The 20,107-nt window shown below is 26.4% G+C and overlaps 1 protein-coding gene across 7 annotated transcripts in view; it reads right to left on the bottom strand.

Moving 5' to 3' along the window:
* Positions 1-262: 262 nt before the first annotated feature.
* The window catches only part of LOC105429033 (uncharacterized), a 222,470-nt gene continuing 202,625 nt past the window's right edge, over positions 263-20,107 (bottom strand). Inside the window, exon 7 of one of the 7 annotated variants that reach the window (XM_025218733.2) lies at positions 263-1,176. In XM_025218733.2, coding sequence (XP_025074518.1) covers positions 803-1,176 — 374 coding nt within the window. In that variant the 3' untranslated portion in view covers positions 263-802. Of the gene's footprint in view, positions 1,177-1,516; positions 3,036-4,012; positions 4,839-5,357; positions 6,116-7,921; positions 8,334-15,851; positions 16,268-16,566; positions 18,167-20,107 lie in introns of those variants that run through there. The other 6 variants (XM_025218732.2, XM_089084974.1, XM_089084969.1 and 3 more) reach the window with 6 other exon arrangements.

Here is a 20,107-nt window from a genome sequence, read left to right as displayed (position 1 = left end):
ATTATAAATTTCGTTACGTCGGTCAAGTAATAAAACGTGTAATTAATATTATTAATCTCTATAATTTCGATTACGAGACATCTGCATCTGTTCGATGAGATATAAATGAAATTCATCATATCACAGCTATAATCAAAACATTTAAATTATCTTATTATAATATAAAAAAATATAATAGTAATTGAAAAATATAATAGAGTTTCGATTATTGTTGCTGAAAAGATTGTAGGAAGAAGAATAGAAGAAGAAATTATTTTAAAAATTATATGTAGTGTATTTGTAACTTTATTATTTTAATTATTCAGGTCAACTTTTAATATATAATAATAATAATCAATATATAACAATATTTTTAATATATATAAATGACATAAAACAAAAAAACTCATTTTCTCGCAGTTTTCGAAAACCAAAATCTTACAAGTTATAAAAAAATTTTGATAATGAATAAGATGCAATATTATAAAATTTATTACATAAGTAATCTATATTTATTTAAATACATATATTGACTTTTCTACTTGCGCAATGTAAAAAAACAAGATTAACAAGAGATTAAATAAATATTCTCTAAGTCCTATTTATCATTATTATCTAAGCAATACACAGAAAATTTCTCCGGTAAAGAATATTTTATTAATATAATATTTTCTAAAAATTTGTCAGCATATTGCTGACAAATCATCAACTGTAATCGTAATCACAAATATATTTGAGCGACGTAATCGTATCTCAGGTCACATTTCTTCAATCTACCGACTCGCTTCCTCGAGATCACGAAAGTGAGAGATCAGAAAAGAAGTCACCCGTCGTGATAGGCGGTGATATGATTCCGTAACTCGTATCGGTACTTAAACTTTCGGTCACACGCGTGACAGGAAAATTTCTTCTCCTTGTTACCGCAGTCCACCCTCTGGTGTCTCTTCAGACTGTCCAGCCACTTGTATTTCTTGCCGCAGTCGGTGCAAAGATAGTGGGTCTGCATCATCGGCGTGTAGGAATCCCCGCCGTATACCTGAGTAAGAGAATAATCGCCAGGATTCAAGGTGTCGTGGACCTTCGATTGCGAGTACGACTTGCTCGGGAACGGAAGGGACTCCTGACACTCTTGGCCGATGCTGCGCGCCTTTCGTTCCAGCATCCACAAGGCGTCGTATTCCTCCGGCTGATCCGCTCCTGCGGCAAGAAAGCAAAGAAGTGCCAGAAATTAGGCGACGTCCGGATTGCTTAAAACGAGGTCAAAGTTACAGAGGAAAATCGCGTCGCGTCGCGGACATTTAATTTGAGATCGAGACTATAGAATACAAGTGAATGGCATGCAACGACATCGGAAAGTTCTCAAGACCCTGATAGCCCTCCCAAGAACGATGGCGAAAACGCTTTAGCAATTTGTTCTGTAAACGTGAAATTCGAAATTATGAACTCTCCATATTAATTCGCTGTGCGTGCGATGAAGACGAATGTTCTTACGACTGATGTTACGTGATAACTTCAATTTGTATTAAATGAATTTGAAATAGTTTAGCGTTTTATCTTATAATCGAGTTTCTGTCATGCTTGAGAATCGGAATATACAAAAAGAAAGCGGCATCGTTGCTTTTGACATTTAAATAATCGTGATTTATTTGTTATACAATTATTATTGTCGCGATTATTCCAAAAGAAATTATCTCTTCTATTCACCCGTACATATCTGTGGTATTTTATTTTTGCAAAAAAAAAAGCTTAACTAATAATGTGTAGAGAAGGATATATATAAATAGAATACATAAAATAAATCCATACATATAACTTACATCCATATATATATATATATATATAATTTATTTTATTTTGATCTTTGAATCTTATATTGTGTGACTAAGAAACCTATAATGCTGCTTAAAAGAAGTGTTGTATATACTAGCGATGTTTAATATGAGACACACAATCCATGAAATAAATTAAATTCTAATAATTCTCATTAATTTTCGTTATACAATTCATATAGAATTAATAAAATTCTAATAATTCTCATTAATTTTCGTTACACAATTCATACAAAATAAATGAAATTCTAATAATTTTTATTGATTTGCGTTGCGGCAGTTGCCAAAGATTGGACGAAATTTATATATAAATTTATACAAATACTTCATAAATTTTTTAATAGCACGTGAACAATATAGAGATTTATTTACGCATTACTTTTTGGATCTTGTTGTATACGCTTATCTCATAAATATCATTAGATCTCTAATCGAGTTTGTATAGAATATGAAGCTAAAATTTCTCTGATTTATTTCTCTCATACAATAAAAACACATAGAGCTTTCTGTTTCTTTTTCGTTCTCTCTTTCGAATTATTCACATTTTTAACGAAGCGGGACGTTAATATCGCGCAATTAATAATCTGCTATAATTCGATTTATGAGGAAATCAGTCATTGCTACGTCAGTGTAACGTCACTTTTTTAAAAGCGCTATTTAAACTGTATAATAAATTAGCCGACATTTTTATCGACAGATTTAGCAAGTCAGTTCAGAATTCTGTTCGTAAAATCGTATTACTCATTTCATCACAACGGACTCTCTGTCTTAATTCTCTAAAATTAGATCGACATAACGATTGAACTTCTTCTTATAAACTGGCCTTTTCCACTTTGGAGGAATGATTGCTGTCTTTGTCACCGCACACTTGTCGTTGATGCCGGCGTAGAGTATCCAGCCTCCTGTACGTTTTGCCGCATTGATTGCAATAGTATTCCTGCTGCTGAAGCCTTTCTAGCGTTTCCTGCCGATCCTGGAATGACGCCAGGAATTCGTCGCACTTTTGTTGATGACGTTTCAGGCTGTCTACCCTCGTGTAAGCTCTACCGCAACCGTCGCAACGGAACTGCTGACAGGATTTGGCGTTTTTCTGGACCACATTTGCCTCCACGCTGTTCAGAATCGGCGAGTCGCAGAGCAGGTAATTGAGCTGACCGTGAAAGGGCACCTCACAGACTTCCGGTTCCTCGTCGTTGCTCTTCTCCGCGGTGCACTGTTCGTTCTCATCTGTAAAGACACCATTAATTTGTTAAAAACCAAGAATACGTGTCAAGACATGCAGGACGACTGGCAAACGAGCAGCATAAAGCCAGCAGCATGCATATTTGAATTACCTTCTGATTTCAAATTTGATTACTATAAAGGGAAAAGTTGTAAAATCATAATGGAGTTAAAGAAAAAAGGGATGAGAGAGAGAGAGAGAGAGAGAGAGAGAGAGAGAGAAAGAGAGAGAGAGAGAGAGGAAGAGGAGGAGGAGCAGGAAGAGAGGGAAAAAAATTTTCTTAAAAACGATTGTTAATTAGATATTTTTTTGAAGATTTTTTTTGTTAAAAGAATAACATAATATTACAATAAACATAAACTTTTTCGCATATCTTTATACAAAAATGAGTATGGTTTAAAAGACAGAAAGTTTAGCAAGAAATTTACTTTCTCAAAATTTATAACTATTTATTAATTAGAAAAATAATAATGTGGACATTACATTGTTTTATATCGATATACACACAAATTAATATACCTTTATTGACAACTACAAAATACATGTACATATATATGTTCATCAAATTTTTTATTAACTTCTTATTTTTGGATAATTTGGCGGATATTCCTGAAAAAAATTTATTGCGGATATGAAAATCACTAAAAAGATATTATCATAAGGTTAATATATGAAAATAATATAATATTTATAGAATGTGTATTTTATATATATATATATATATATATATATATATATATATGTGTATGTATGTATATAATATTATATATATATTATATATATATATGTATATAATATTTTATATATATATAATAATTATATTATTATATATATAAAATATAACTTATATAATATTACAGATATAATATATATCTTTAATCTATAAATATTATAAACATTTTTTTATATATTTTTCATTTACTGTACTCGAGAATATAAATTTAATTTCTCTAGAACTATTTAGCGATATTATTAAAAACAATTTCTTTCTTTTTCATTATTTTATATAATTTTCACTAAACTAGAAATTAGTCAATTTTTAATTTGTATATAATAGAAATAAGATAAAAAAAGACAAATAAGTTTGCAGATGCTCCAAAGCGCAAATATGTGAAATATTTAAAAATACCTTAAAAAGAAATATAATACGAATATGAAATTTTTTAAATACAAAAATATGAAATAATAGTAGAAATTAAATATATTTTATGTTAAAAACTTGTACTTTTAAAGTCATACAATAGATTTATCATCAATCCTAAGAAATGCAAAAGCTATTTCAATAAAGTTTCAATAAAGTTTTAATGTTCTTCGGAATTTTGTTCTGTAAAGATTGATTAGTGTATTAGTGCCAAGTTAAATAACATTCGACATTATGTCTGATAGTTTCCCTGAGAAATCTCTTTGCATACTTTGTGAAATGAAATAAAAAAAAAAAACTTAAATAAGATTTATACGCATAATTCACACAACGTTCCTTTCTTTTTGACTAAATAAGACGCATGAGCGTGACGCACTCTTTACGTGTTTGCGCGGAGACAGTAATTTCTTGAACGTTTTGCCGCGAACGGGTCAGCATGTAGGCTTGCCCTTTTTGCAGTACAGTTTTTCGTGTCTTCTGAGACTGTCGATCCTTGAAAAGTTCTTCCCGCATGTCTCGCAGACGAGCGGAAGAATCTGCGACCTTCTCTTACGACCTTCCAAGCGATCCGGGCTCAAGTAATCAGTAGCCACGAATTCGAGGCAGCCCTCATCGAGATCCTGTTTTACGAACGGCTCCATTAGCCAGTCGCACAGCTCGTCGCTACCTATAAAAAAAAGAAAAGGAGAAATGTCTGTTAAATTTATGTTTAGACTGTCTGAAAGTTCGCGAAGCCAAGAGAAAGAATAGAAAGAAAGAGTGAAAGGAATAATCATAAGCGCATGCATTTGGAGAGGTCGCATGTGAACACGTTGTTATCTATGAATTGAAAAGGTATCACAATAAACCTCGGAACAGATGAACATTTTGGTACGCAGATTTACGAGAGAAAAACAAGAAAATAATAGGAATACGTGTGGTCAATAATTATAATTTTTTTTTTTTTAAACAAGATAATTTGATAGCTTCGCGAAGGAGTAAATTACAAAAAATAAATACTTTTATAAATGCCATATATTTTCAATAATATAAATTCAAAAATTGCTAACATTATATAATAATGTTTTATCGCAATATTAACATAATTTAATGATATAATTTAAGATATATAATACGAAATAGATTAAGGGAGGAAATTAGCAAAGTAAGCAGTAATGGAATAAGTTTTATAAACACATTTTCCAGATTGTTTTATTTAGATTGTTTTATTTCAATATATAATATAATATAATACAACATACATACATAAAATTATATTATTAAAATTTTAATAATATAATAGTCGCAATAACAGAAAAATCTAGAGTAATAATTGCGATGAGAAAAAAATAAGAAAAATTTAATACTAACTTGAGAAAAAGTATTTGTTTGGAATTGATGATATTTAATAATATTTAATAATATTTCCTCATTTCATATTAACATATATTATGAATGTCTTATGATGTCATAAAATGTTATATACACATTATGATGTAATTATATAATAAACTCTGTAAAAATTGATTTAACTAGAAAGTGCTAATTGAAAGACAATAAGTCGAAACTCGCACCGAGATCACAAATATACAACAAATTATAAAATAATAATGATGATAAAATAGAAAAAGACTAATTTATATTTTATTTAATGAAACATTGGAGGAAAAATTGATTATTCTTTGTGTTTCATATTCATGTGTTTGGTCAATTCATATCGACGATAGAACATTCTCTTGCAGATTTGACAGTGCCATTTAGGCAATTTGCCGCATTCCAATCTCTGATGCCGTCGTAGATTGTCCATCCATTTATATCCTTTGCCACATTCGCCGCAAAAATAACATTGTTCCTGCGGCGATGTGACTAGACGATTTAGAGAATACCGGGATGCATCGTATAGATTGTTAACGTTTGGCTTAATGTTTGGTTTAAATTCATTAAACTCATTCATCAGGGCAGGGTCTGGAATACGGAAAAAAAATGTGTTATTTTCGCAAAATTTTATATAGTGGCATTAATATCAACATAATTGTATTATATATCTCAATATTTAATATAATTATATCAATATAATTATATTAAATATTGAGATCAAGTTAAATTAATTAATACTCAGTTAAATGTATTGGAATAATTAATTTTTACAATATTAATAAACAGTTTTAAAGGATTCTTGAGATTATTAATTAATAAAACACAGGATAAGTGGGAGTCAAGGGCTGTAGTGCGCATAAATTAGCGAATACAATATTGCATTATATCTAAAATAAAGTACAAAGAAGTTTTATACATCCGTTTCGATGCTCCTTTGAGTCATTTTTTTTCCGCAGAAAAATCGCAATTTAAACGCTTATATAAATTCCAGTCTTTATCACTGGATTCTTACGATTTTTAAATTTTATATTTAGTTTTATTAGTAAATGTTGCTCTTTTTGAACATAGAAAATTAAAAACTAATTATTATTATTATTATTATTATTATATATAATTAATGCTACAGATATATTAAATAAACAATGGAAAAAAGATAAAAAGAAAGACATCATATAATACATTATATAATACGTTACATAATATGCATATAAGACATAATAAAATTTTTTGCCATAATTATATAATGTACTATTCATAATTATATAAATATTTGGCAATAATGTCTTTTAAAATTAAAATTTTAAATTTTAAGAAAAATACAATTTTTCATTCCGTTTGACAAGAAATTTACGATGGAATTGATAATAAAATAAAGTTGAAATCATAAATTTTCTATATAAGTCCATTCCTGATGAAAACAAATTACATTTAAAATTTTAATTAAATATATCAATAAATTTTATTAAATATATCAATACCGTTCCAATTCGAAAAATTTAATAAACTTTAAAAAACATCGAAAAACATTAAAAAATTTAATTATTATTATTAATAATTCTTCGATTACAATTTTAATCACATCAAACTATTATATTCATGAATCATGAAAATGACTACGATGAATTAAAATATAACAAGCTTGTGTTTTAACAATTTTATATTCTTCATATGTTCTTCATATGTTTGATACATGCATATATTACGCGTTAATGCATCGAATTATTACAGAATTCTATATAATATCTTATATAATAAAAAATAGGAAGTATATATTTGTAGCATTCATTCATCAGTACGGGAAAGCATAGACGACATCGTCTGTGTCAAAATAACAATATTTTCGTTTGGTTTGGGTTAACAATCGATTACATATTATATGACTATCATTTTTATGACTAAATTGCACAAATAACAAAAGATTAAATATATTATGGTTGTAATGCCTTCGTCATAAATACAAATTAAAATGTACATATAATATACATATGTATATATAACAAATACTTTTCACAAATCGATTATAAATTCATCATGAGAATTTATATACTTATTCTTATAATGACAATATGTGACAGAGAAGTTTATTACATGGAATAGAAAAAAAAAATTTTTTGCATGCAGAAGAGAAAATATTGAATCTCTTTTTGTAAAAATTTAGAGAGCTTCTTCTTTCATTCGATGCAGTTTTGGTATTTAAACTCACGGATGTTTCAAAATCTGTGATTTATCCCCTAAGTTAAGATAATATTTGCAAGCAGACCCTCTTGGAATATACGTTCACTTTGTATCATTAATATATAACAAGTAGCTATTTTGCACGAAATTGCTTACACTTGTAGTTACAAATATTTTTAAAACGTTACGTCGATCAAAAATATTTCAATGAGTTCCATCTTTTCTTTTACTTTACATAATAATGTCGATTACGATCTTCGCTTGTTTATCAGTCATTCATATTCTCCCTCGTCGTCTGATTATCGCGATCTTTAATCGTAATCCTTCTTCTGTATCGTTTGATTCATTCTCCTCTCGCAGCCGACAATGTGGGCGTTTAGGACGAATCTGTGCTTGAATCTGCGCCCACAAATGGGGCATATCTCACATGGCATAACACCACACTCAAGTCGCTTATGTCGGCTTAAAGATGTCGTAGCCTTGTACGTCTTCCCGCACCTGTTGCATTCGTACTTGGCATCGCTCGTACCTCGTTTCCGGGAAACTCTGGGTATCTTGTACGGCGATTCATTTGCACCACGTTGGCTCCATTCATTGTTGTCCTGCGACATCAGCATTTGTGCCAGCAAACCTGCAACGAGAAGACAATTTGTGGTTAGAAAATTTGTTCGCAATTTGCTCGATACTGTGTATCGTAATCACAAGGCTCTCTTGAACCGAAAGTAGAGATTGAATCTTAATTGAATTGACAGTATCTTAGTTATAAAGTAACCGACTGTGGATAGTCCGATCGAACTGTAATTTCTTTGAGCTTTAACAAATTTTTCGATGATTTAAAGGAAAAAAGAAATTAAAAATACAAGATTATGTGTAGTCTTGATCATTATTTTTTTTCATTGCGGATTAATTAAAAATAATTTTGCAAACCGCATAAGCAATCCGGCAAAATGTTATCAAGAGTACACACATATACATACACATTTATGAAAATTTTATTTTATTATTATTAAGAACATGAAATAGATAAAAGATAAAAAGATTAGAGTATAATTTTTATTAAAATAAAAAATAAGATAAAATAAATTTATAAATATTAAAAATTAAAATTATGAATTATTATCGGTCGTTATTTAATTATGGGCATTTTATGGATGATAACGCGTCAGGAATTTTTTATCAGTTTATCAATTATTATCAGTATCTGGTAAGCATTGCAGTAATCAAATTCGTGCAGTTAGGATTTCAACTTCGATTGGAAATCAAAAGTGTTTTAATCAGAATATTGCTAAAATTTAATGTACATAAGCTGTGAAGGAATATCATATCATTGAAAATATAATGATGCAGAAAAGGTAATTTATGAAAAAAGAAAGGAAAAGAAACTGAGGTGAGATAAAAAAAGAGAAAGACATGCTGACTGTTCATTTTTGTGCATAGTAGAAATTGTCATTTGTTATTAAAACTTTTTCATATTATTTTGACATATAGATGTCAAGGACAGAAATAATCGAATAAATATAATTAACATATGAAATTTTATTACAATATTATCAATAAATAGAACTTTAGTTAATTTATTAATATAAATGTACAGTTAGTTTGATGTTGTGAATTTTATTTTGATTTTCATATAACAAGAAATGAAAATAGCAGCATTCCTTTTTTTCATAGTTACATTGTTTTAAAAATAGTAATATATCATTTACATGCTTACACATAAAGATATTACAAATATGGAATTAAAAACATAATAGTTTTCAACAATTATCTCTCTAAATTCTAAATATTTAAAAACAATTTTGTATACTTACAAAAAAATGTATTCAAGTAGCAAGCATTCAGTATTTAATCCCTTATATATTAATAGATAATGTTAAATTTTGTTTAGTAGATATGCATATCAAGTTTTATGAAAATAAATAAAAATCTGAAATTACCTAAAGAAATATAATTTATTGTATGTATATATGTATATATATATATATATATATATATATATATATATGTAAATATTAATTTATCATATGCATATATAACAAACAAAGTTTATTTATTCTAAGAATCTATTCTTTTCAAAGAAAACTTCAAGTGAATTTTTAAATACATTATCGAGCATTTGCAGTCTAATAATTGTAGCGCAATTGATAGTTGTTTTTTATAATAATAAGAACTAATCTTTTAAGTAACATAAATAAAATCTTTAATTAAATTAGAAATATAGTAAATTAGAAATTTCTTCTCTATTTTTTTAGAAATACAGCATTGTGATATAAATAAATAATATTTGTCACGTATTAAATCTTATTTATCTTATTGATTAATGTAATGTTGCACAGCGTTAGAAAACTGTAATTTCTGCAATCTTAATAATATCTCAAGAATTTGAATTGTAATAAAATATTTGTTTTGAAATATATCTTTTTTATTGATTATTCCGTGATTTGATTATATGGGATTAATTCAAATTTCATTGCATTGAGATGCAATTTTTTATAATATATCATGCTGTAATACATCGAAATTAGATCGTCTATCGATTAGCATAATAACCTTAATAAAGTAATGATTTTACCAATGACAATGACTTAGAAAAAAACAATAAAATAGTATTAACTCATAATTAATTAATTAACACACAATTGCCAATATAATTTTGAATAAATGTTAAATATCTCTCATATGAATTTTCGTATTTTTGTTTGAAATAAAGAAATATTCACATTATTGTAAATCGTAATGCCATTGTTATAATTCGAGAAATTCGATTCATTTATATATTACAAATAATTCTTTCGACGCTCTCTTCCTGCAGGATACTAAATGATTGTTTAGCATAAACTTATATGTGAATTTCTTGTTGCATAACAGACATTCGTGCTTAGGTTCAACACCACACTCCAATCTCTGATGTCTTCGTAAGGATGTTTCCAATTGATAACCCTTCCCGCAAGTCGTACATTTGTAAATTACCGGCTTTTTCAGCTTTTGTATGTCTTTCACAGTGAGTCTTGGGACTGAAAAATATAAGAGAAAAGAGTAAAAAATTAAGTAATCAGCAAAAAAATAAAATAAAAAATTTTTATAGTTTTTATATATCGTATAGTTTTTATAGCTAATTTGTTATGTATCGCAAATAGAAATAAATTTAAAACTTTTGCTGCACCCATGGAAACTTCATTAAGATGTTCTTAAGTTAATTTATTGAAAACTTAGCTAACAGCAAGTAAAAAAATGACTGATGTCCATTATAATTATAATCCACTCAAGCATATAATAATTGATATCTATATGTGAATATATTGCATTACTAACAAAATATAAATGACCTGATTTCAAACGAATAAAATAGCAATTATATGTTTACTTGATAAATCTAATTATTGATAGTTGATACAACAATTTTGTAAATAGCATCTCAGTAATATTAATAAACGTTGTCATTAAAAAATGTTTCTATTTTAAATATTTTTTTATTTTTTGATTATATATATATATATATAAAATTAAATATATATATATATATATATATATATATATACATACATATATCCTATTTATAATTTTATATACCGTGTATTTTTTATTTATATATGTAATCTAATATATACGTTATATGTGTGTGTATTCTGATTTTGCAAATGTGTTTTGTGTTATCCAGCACAAAATGATAAATAACCATATAATTATAAATGAAATTTTAATTTGAATTCTGATTTAAATTATAAAATTATTCAAAAAAACTTTACGAAAAAATATGATTTGAAAATAATACATAAATTTAATCTTATGTCATACATATATACACGTATGCGAATAATTGTTAAATAGATTATTGAATATTATAAAAATTGATAAGAGGATGGTAGAAGGAAAAAAATTAATGTATTCTCACAGAATATTCTCGAAATATTTTATTTACACTTGTTTTATGCCGCAAGAGTAAATTTTCACTTAATGATGATGATATAAACTCAGAAAACAAATTTGAATATTATTTGCAATTATATTTTGTTCAATTATAATATTAAAAGTTACAATATTATAATTTTGCAATTATAATATTGTAACTTTTATATTTTATATAAATATATAATATATAATAAATATATAAAATATATTTTCATATAAAATATATTTTATATATATTTTATATATATATATATATTTTTATATATTTTTATATAAAATATATTTTATATATTTTTTTATATATTTTTATATAAAATATATTTTATATATTTTATATATATTTTTAGATTGAATCGCATTTACAAAAGAATATTGTTTTAAAACAATGACGCAAAAGATTGACAAGAAAGATTGATGATGCAAACCAATAAAGAAAAAATAATATGAAAGAAACAAAAAAATACTACACGTTTTAATCAAGATCAAAAATATAACTCAAGAAAATAATTATTCGTTGATGTATCAATTGCTTCACAATTCACCAATTAATTCATAATTCGGTTCGTCATAACTTAAGATGATGAATCAGTCTGGCGTGCGACTTCCATCGATGCTTGTACTTGAATCTTCTTTGGCATACTGGACACTCGAAAGTAGGATCTTTTCCACATTCGATCCGCAAATGTTTCATCAATGAGTCCCGCCATACATATCGTTTGCCGCATCGACAGCAAGACCAGGGCCTCAAATCTGAAAAGAAAGACCGGTGATCATTAAATTATTCCCTCGATACAGATTTCTCAATATTGCAATATCAAAAGCGCGCTATTTAATCCGATTTGTATCTCGAAAGAGCTAAATTTAAATTATCGTAATAAATAATTGCTGTTCTTACATCACGTTTTGGATAAATTGTTAAAACTGAATCTTCTTTTGTCTAATGTTACATATATTTAATACTTGATATTGGATATTTTGTTTGAAGATTGTCATGTACGATACAACATATTGCTTGTATATAAAAAAAATATTTTATAGAGAAGAATTATGTTATAAATTGTCATACATATAAAAAAATCTTGAAAAAAATTTATTTATGAAATAAAGAAACAAATTATTATGTTATTATATTATATTATAAACAAGGACGAGTTGAATAGTCTTCCAACAATTGATATTATACACAAAAAGAAACAAATATAATATTTCTATCTAATAATAAAAAGAGCAATGTTACATTCAAAATGAGTTTTTATTGCTCAACTGAAAAATATAAAAAAATAAGTTACCATTTACATGAAAGATTAATAATAATAATAAATCATATGTAAATTTAAAAACATGTAAAAATAAGAAATATCGTGTCAAATTTATAAATCCAAATATTGATCTATATAAATCTAAATGCTAAATTTAATATTAATTGCAACTTTTATTAGCACTTTATTGGCACTTGCAAAATTTTTTGGAATTATAGACTTCATTAATAAAAAATAAATTTATTTAAAACTGCTTATTTATCATTGGATAGAATATTACACATTGATAAAACAATTTAAAGTTTGTACAAACACACATACAACATACATACACACTATATATTGTATAATATATATGTATATACATGTACTTTGATGTAGAAAAAATTTCGCAAAAAGTGCAATATTTTTTAACAAAGCAACTACTCAGTATAAAATTTGTTTATATATATATATATATATATATATGTGTATGTATGTATAAATGTTATTTATTAATTATATCGCAGTATATGTATATACATATAGTTAATAATTAGTTAATAATAAATAATATAATCAATTAATAATAATTGATCACATTACGTCAGGTTTATATATTATCACATCAAAAGAACACAGTACACAAATCATTATATATATATATATATATATATATATATATATATAAAATATTAAGAAAACATGATTTTGAGAAAAGAGAAAATATATGTAATATATGAAAATATATATTAAATTTGCATCACGTGTACATATAATATTAAATTTTTTATAATTAATAATTAAATTTTTTCGATTGGATTTCAACTTCATTTTTTTTTTTTTAATATACATTTTAAGGTAAATATTTTAAGATTTCACTTTTAAAAATCTCATTGAGGTGACGCGTAATTCTCTAAATTTTTTCATAGAAGTTCTTCGTGCAAAAAGCACATTATTTTTGCTGCTTTATTACCATATTGTAATCGATGACATAAATTCTTTAATTATGTATATTCTTTGCTATATATATAATACTTGTAAGAATGTCGTTTTTTCGTATCTTCCAGATTCGTTGGAAATATAGTGGAATTGTTGGGATCATTTTTCCGTCTTCTCATTTTTAAGAAATTATCTATAATACTAAAGTAATAAAGATATGCTCCATACGAATTACTTCAGTATTATGGATCATCTTAGGCCCTGTCGACATAAAATTTGTGTGAGTAGAAAGTTTGTGAATTGGCAGATCACTTGTCTTATGAAATTTGATTATATTTGTAATGTTTTCGAATAAAAGAAAAATTGCACTAATGTAGATTTGAATTTATATAAAATAACTTTACATTGATTGCGAGTAACTGATTTAAATAATTTATACTGATTGTATAACAAATATATATATATATATATATATATATATATATTAAGTCAATTAAGTTATATCATAATTAACATTAATGAATTTATTGAGTGTCTGATAGCAAATAACTTTAATAAAAGTTTATTCCAAATACTAGAGAAAGAATCTGTTGCATGTGTTGGAAGTCAAATTGAAGAGTCCATTGGAAGAATACAAAAATAAAAAGGACAAATTATCACTTCATTGTGTACACATTCACATTTTAGAGTCGAAATAGATTTAAATTGATTTTATATTTTATTTGTAATAAGTCAACCATTCTTTAACAGAATTAATTTTTCGTTTATAAGATAAAGTTTAGACAATAACACAGATTGTTATAATATACTTTTTTATTTAGAACTTTAGAAATCATATTTTAAGTAATAAATTATACACAAGCTCATAATAAAAAAATAGTTTTTGTAATTCTACAAATTCAAATACTGATCTACATAAAGCTAAATACTAAATCTATAGCAAATTAAATTGCAAACATTAATTTATTGTAAACATTAGGTGTTGTAAAATTCGCTGACATTAACGTCAATGTTAAAAAATAGATTCATTTAAAGCTGCCTCTTTCTTAATCACTAGGCCGCGATTATTTAACGATTAAAATTTATGGATACATTTCTGGCTGTCCTGCGTGGAGTTTCGCTGAAAAATATCGCATAGTATTTTTTTTTTCCATAAAAATTTGTCTTTAAATTAAAGCAGAGTATGTACAATGTATGGACAATCATTGATCGCGGGGAGTTTTACATGTAGCCCTTGCGAAATGCCTCCCGCGTTATAGCTTGATGCTGTGCATGCATTTTGCGTGCGACTGCCAGCGATGTTTGTGCTTGAACTTCCTGCCGCAGACCGGACACTTGAAGGCCGGCTCTTTGCCGCATTCCACCCGTATATGGTTCTTTAGGGAGCCTCGCCACAGGTAACGCTTACCACACTGGTAGCAGATCCATGTCTTCCGCAAAAAGACTGAAAAAGAAGAAAAATTGTGAAGAAAAGTATCATTTAGCAACGAAAATCAAACGTCATTTTTTGCGCCACCAAGTCACCCTTCCCTTTCCCTCGGTAAACGCCATGTTTACTCCGAATGATATTACCAAGACCGTGCGTGTTAGGATCGTAATTATGTGTTCCCAGTTTATTGGGAATGAAAGCGTAATTAAGCCGAGAAATTCGCACACATGTATTACGAACGTTTCGTGTTTTTAATCAACTTTTCGTTAAATCTCTCGTGGAAACTCATATCTAATCCATCTAATGCGTCTCACGTCTAATGCGCTCGAAAATTCAGACTTGTGTACTAAAGCGCTACAAGGGAAGGGAGATCTTGTTAATTAAAATTGTTCTTCTCACGTGCAAATTAATTTTGTTCCTCGCATAAAAAAGAAGGGAGTATAGTATAGTTGTACATATGAAGCGATTTATGTCATCGAATTGTTTCGAGAAGATAGATTAGTAATTATTGAATCTCTTGTTTGTGAGAATATGACGATCGACCTGTTGTGCTAGGAATGTCTTTTAAAAATTCGCGCTTAGCGTCGTGAAATTCGGTGGAAGATATAAATGGAGGTCCATTTATGCTAGCGAAATAGAACTAGATCTTTATTGTTAATATCTTACATCAACAATTTCGTCAAAACATTGCACATTTGCGCGTTCGTTCATAATGCATTATAAATGAAGTTTATAAATGACGATATATAAAGAACACTCTTGAATCAATAATCGCTGCGGTTATGATATCGAGAGAAATACGATCGTGGCCAAGTCGCCAAGTGTGAGCGCCAGCGTTTCGTTATCACGCTCGTAGGGCGTGCACGTTCGACATAAGATGCGACTGCAGTCTGTGTTTGTACTTGAATCTTCTGCCGCAAAGAACACAGTGGAACTTCGGTTCCTTGCCGCACAGTCGTAGATGAGTGTACATGGAAGACTTTCGGGCGTAGATCTTGCCGCAAAGCTTGCACGGGTACACTATGGTCAATGGTCGTGTCGCCAAATCTGAAAAACAGATTATAAATATGGTGCTTATGTATGTGCTTTCTAAGCGCATATCTTACAATAAGATCTCTACAATGATTTTTCTCGTACGTTCTGAGATGAAAAGGGTGCATTCCATAATTTTAACAGTATTGAAAATCTCGATTTGATGAGTTTTCCCTCAAAAGAGAAGAAATTATTTGGCAAATTAATAGAATCCACACAATTATCTCATTACAATTAATAGAAAGTTAAAACGGTTAATATCAATTTTATAACGTTTCTGTTGCTAATAAATTTCGCAGTTACGTAACATTAAATTTTAATAAAAAAATATTTTTTATTAATATTACCATAGAAATTTTATGCTATTATAATTATCACAGTAATATGCCATATAACAATACCGTACAAAAAGATAGTATATATATAATATAATTTTATCGTAGATATACATTTTCATCTGCCTATTTTTTCAAATATTTTACAAATCATTATATAAAAAAAATATAAAAAGTCAAGCATCAACAAAAAATAATCTATTTTTAGATAACACAATGTCCAAAATCGGACATTTCACATATAAATTTCATTAATCTTCTTTGTTTAGTACTTTTATTATAAATTTTATTAAATATTTGGAAATTCGCGGTATTATGAAAAATATAATTATGATAATGTTTCATGCATTTCTTTAATTAATTTATAATTTTTAAGATTAGGAAAAAATGTGATTAAGGATTCAAATACAAGCGATACTATTTAATAATAATAAATTGAGTATAAATGTAGGTTCTCTTTTAAGTGCATAAATTTGATCAAAATAATCATTATATATATTAAATGATTATTTCTTTGAATATTATGAGATATATATATATATACACTCAATTTATTATTTCTAATTTTCTAAAATCTATAAAATAATTAAAGTTTATAAATAAATAATAAAAACTTTTGGGAATTCATGCAAATATTTTAGTAAAAATTCTATATCTAGCTACATCTTCAAAAGCACTCGATATTTTGATATGACAAAAATTACGCTCATTTAGAGTCACACTTTTACTTAAAAAATTCAAGATATTACTTAAAATTATTCCTAATCGTCAATAAACCAAAAGTCGCAGAATTGTTTTGTTTAAAAACAGGAATTAAAAAGCTTTAATCAAAAAGTTAAAAAATTTTTTCTCTTTCTCTTTCACAACACTCATGTATCTTACTTCATTAATGATAAATAGGGAAAATAAAGAAAGAAAACAATTTGGTTTTATTAGGAATAAATTATTAGAAATTCTATTCCAACATTTTGAGTTAATTCGAAAACGATCACCAAAAGATGTATTTCTTTGCCCTTTATTTTTGCAATAAATTTTGTTATAAATCATTAATACGATTTCATAAAATAAACAGCATATTTCTGAAATATAAATATATAATATTTTTAATCATTAAAAAAAAAAAATAAAAATTAGAAAAATGAAATCATAATCATTTGACAATTATTTTAAAATAACGTAAAAAAAAAAAAAATGTAAAAAAGGTATGATCGTTTCCGAGTTAAATCTTGTCCTTTGATATAAATATCCACATCGTATTCTTATATAAAAAAGACTATATTATATTTATAATGATATATTATATGTCATTTATTTATTAAAACTATCCGTCATATTATCCGTCAATAAAAAAAGGAAGTTAATCATCTTTATTAATTATTGAACATAACACATTTGTGAATCGAGTTATGATGTTTCATGAGATGGTGCTTGTGTTTGAACTTTCTGCCGCAGACGTTGCAAGAAAAACGTGGCTCGATACCGCACTCCATTCGCTTGTGCAAACTCAAAGATTCTCTCCACTTGTACGTCTTGCCGCATGTGCATGGATAGGATATCGAGCGTGACAAATTTTGTAGGCCTGAAACATATACGTAACAATTTCATTTCATTCATGTTGGACCACGATTGATTTCAATGTTGATGTGCATGCTAGAAACATTTGAGAAACGTCATTTGAGAAAATCAGTTTCTCTAAAAATCATCCGCAAGACATGAAATTCAAATTTTATATCAGTATATTAGTGTTGTATATTTTTATTGTTATAAAATATTTTTTATAAAATATTTTTTTATATAAAATACTAAAATCTCATTTATATTCATAGTAAATGATAAATTGATATATAATTTTGATAATATATTGCACGAAATATTCATGTAATCAAAATTTTCATAATAGTGGTTTACTTCAATTGTAGATTTAAAAAATACCATTTATATATCTTTCCGTTTATTTCGTAAAAAGAAAAATCGTTTGTTATAGAACAAACATCATGAAATATAGATAGTGAACACATTATAGATTTAAATTTATATTAAATTTAATTCAATAACACGATATTGCAGTATATTACCAAAATATATATATATATATATATATATATATATATATATATATATCAGTAAGTATGTATGTATACTTATGATATATAAATTTATTGTTAAATTGGTTTTCATTTTGATTATCATATAAAATTAAGAGAGAAAGAGAAAAAAATTAATAGTATTTATAATATTAATTTCAGTGTCTTCATCGAATAATATGGATATGCTAATTAAAAGCAAATGGCGATTAATAATAAATATATACATATCAAAATTTTATTTATATGTAAACTTGTGTGACAATATGTATAACAATCGTAAAAATTCAAATATCACATCAATATATCACAAATTCATAAAGGTGCTATTACACATAAAACACGTTACATTATATCGTAGCAATATATTACGCAACAGGCAAATAGCAATGCTTTAATAACAATATATGCAGAATGTGGCTTTGTAATTAACTGAGAAAAAGATAACTCCTTGTAAAAATAAGAAAAAATTAAGTTTTGATTATAGGCAATTTATAGGCTCTGATGCGAGAAAATTATAATTATATATCACAATATTGTATATCACAAAATTAAGAACATGTATATTTATATAAAGCAATAAACTTGTACATGTATTTATATATAAAAATATTCATTTATACAATTAAGAAAATTTTATTTATAATATATTTTAATAAACAATATGAATATTTTCATCTAATTCTTTTAATAAAATATTTTCATAAAATTTTTTTATAATTTTAGTAAAAAAATTTAAGTAATTCCTTTCTCAATTGTATTGCCAATATTTCTGTAAAATGCATATATAAAATGAAATAACAAGATGGCTTTCTTAAATTCATTATTGTCGCTGCAATTATATACTTATAGAATTTTCTCAAAAAATTAATCTAAAATAATATTTAATTTTAAGAGTAATATAAATAATAATATATAAATGATTTTTTATCAAATGTGAGCATATAATAGAAAAATCTAATGAAAATAACAAATATAATGGAGCCATTTGTTACATAATATTAAATCATTACAATATATAATATTATCAAATATTTATTACATAAACATATTGATGTGTTATGTAATAATCCAAAACTTATGAATATTATTGTACTAATTTAGTCTTTGAGCAAAGATATTTTAATTGATAAAATACTTAAATTTAATTTGTATAATTTGTATACTATTTATAATATACAAATAACTAATAAAATTTATATATTATTTACATTATAAATATAAAACACTCATGGAATTCTTTATATCAGTTGTGATATACAATTTTGACTACATTTTGTCAAAGAATGGTAAGCACCGTGCTGATCCAACTGCTTGTAATGTTAAGTATATATTCTTTTTTACATCAATTTGTATTCAATAAATTTTGAAATCAATAAGTTGAATCGTATTCTTAATTAATAAATTCAATCTATAATCTTAATATGTGTCAAGAT

The sequence above is a fragment of the Pogonomyrmex barbatus genome, unplaced genomic scaffold (assembly GCF_055798465.1).
Source record: "Pogonomyrmex barbatus isolate J1 unplaced genomic scaffold, ASM5579846v1 scaffold9, whole genome shotgun sequence".
In the NCBI taxonomy this organism is placed as follows: domain Eukaryota; kingdom Metazoa; phylum Arthropoda; class Insecta; order Hymenoptera; family Formicidae; genus Pogonomyrmex; species Pogonomyrmex barbatus.
Note: the sequence above shows the minus strand (reverse complement) of the source record. Positions and strands in the feature narration are given on the sequence as shown.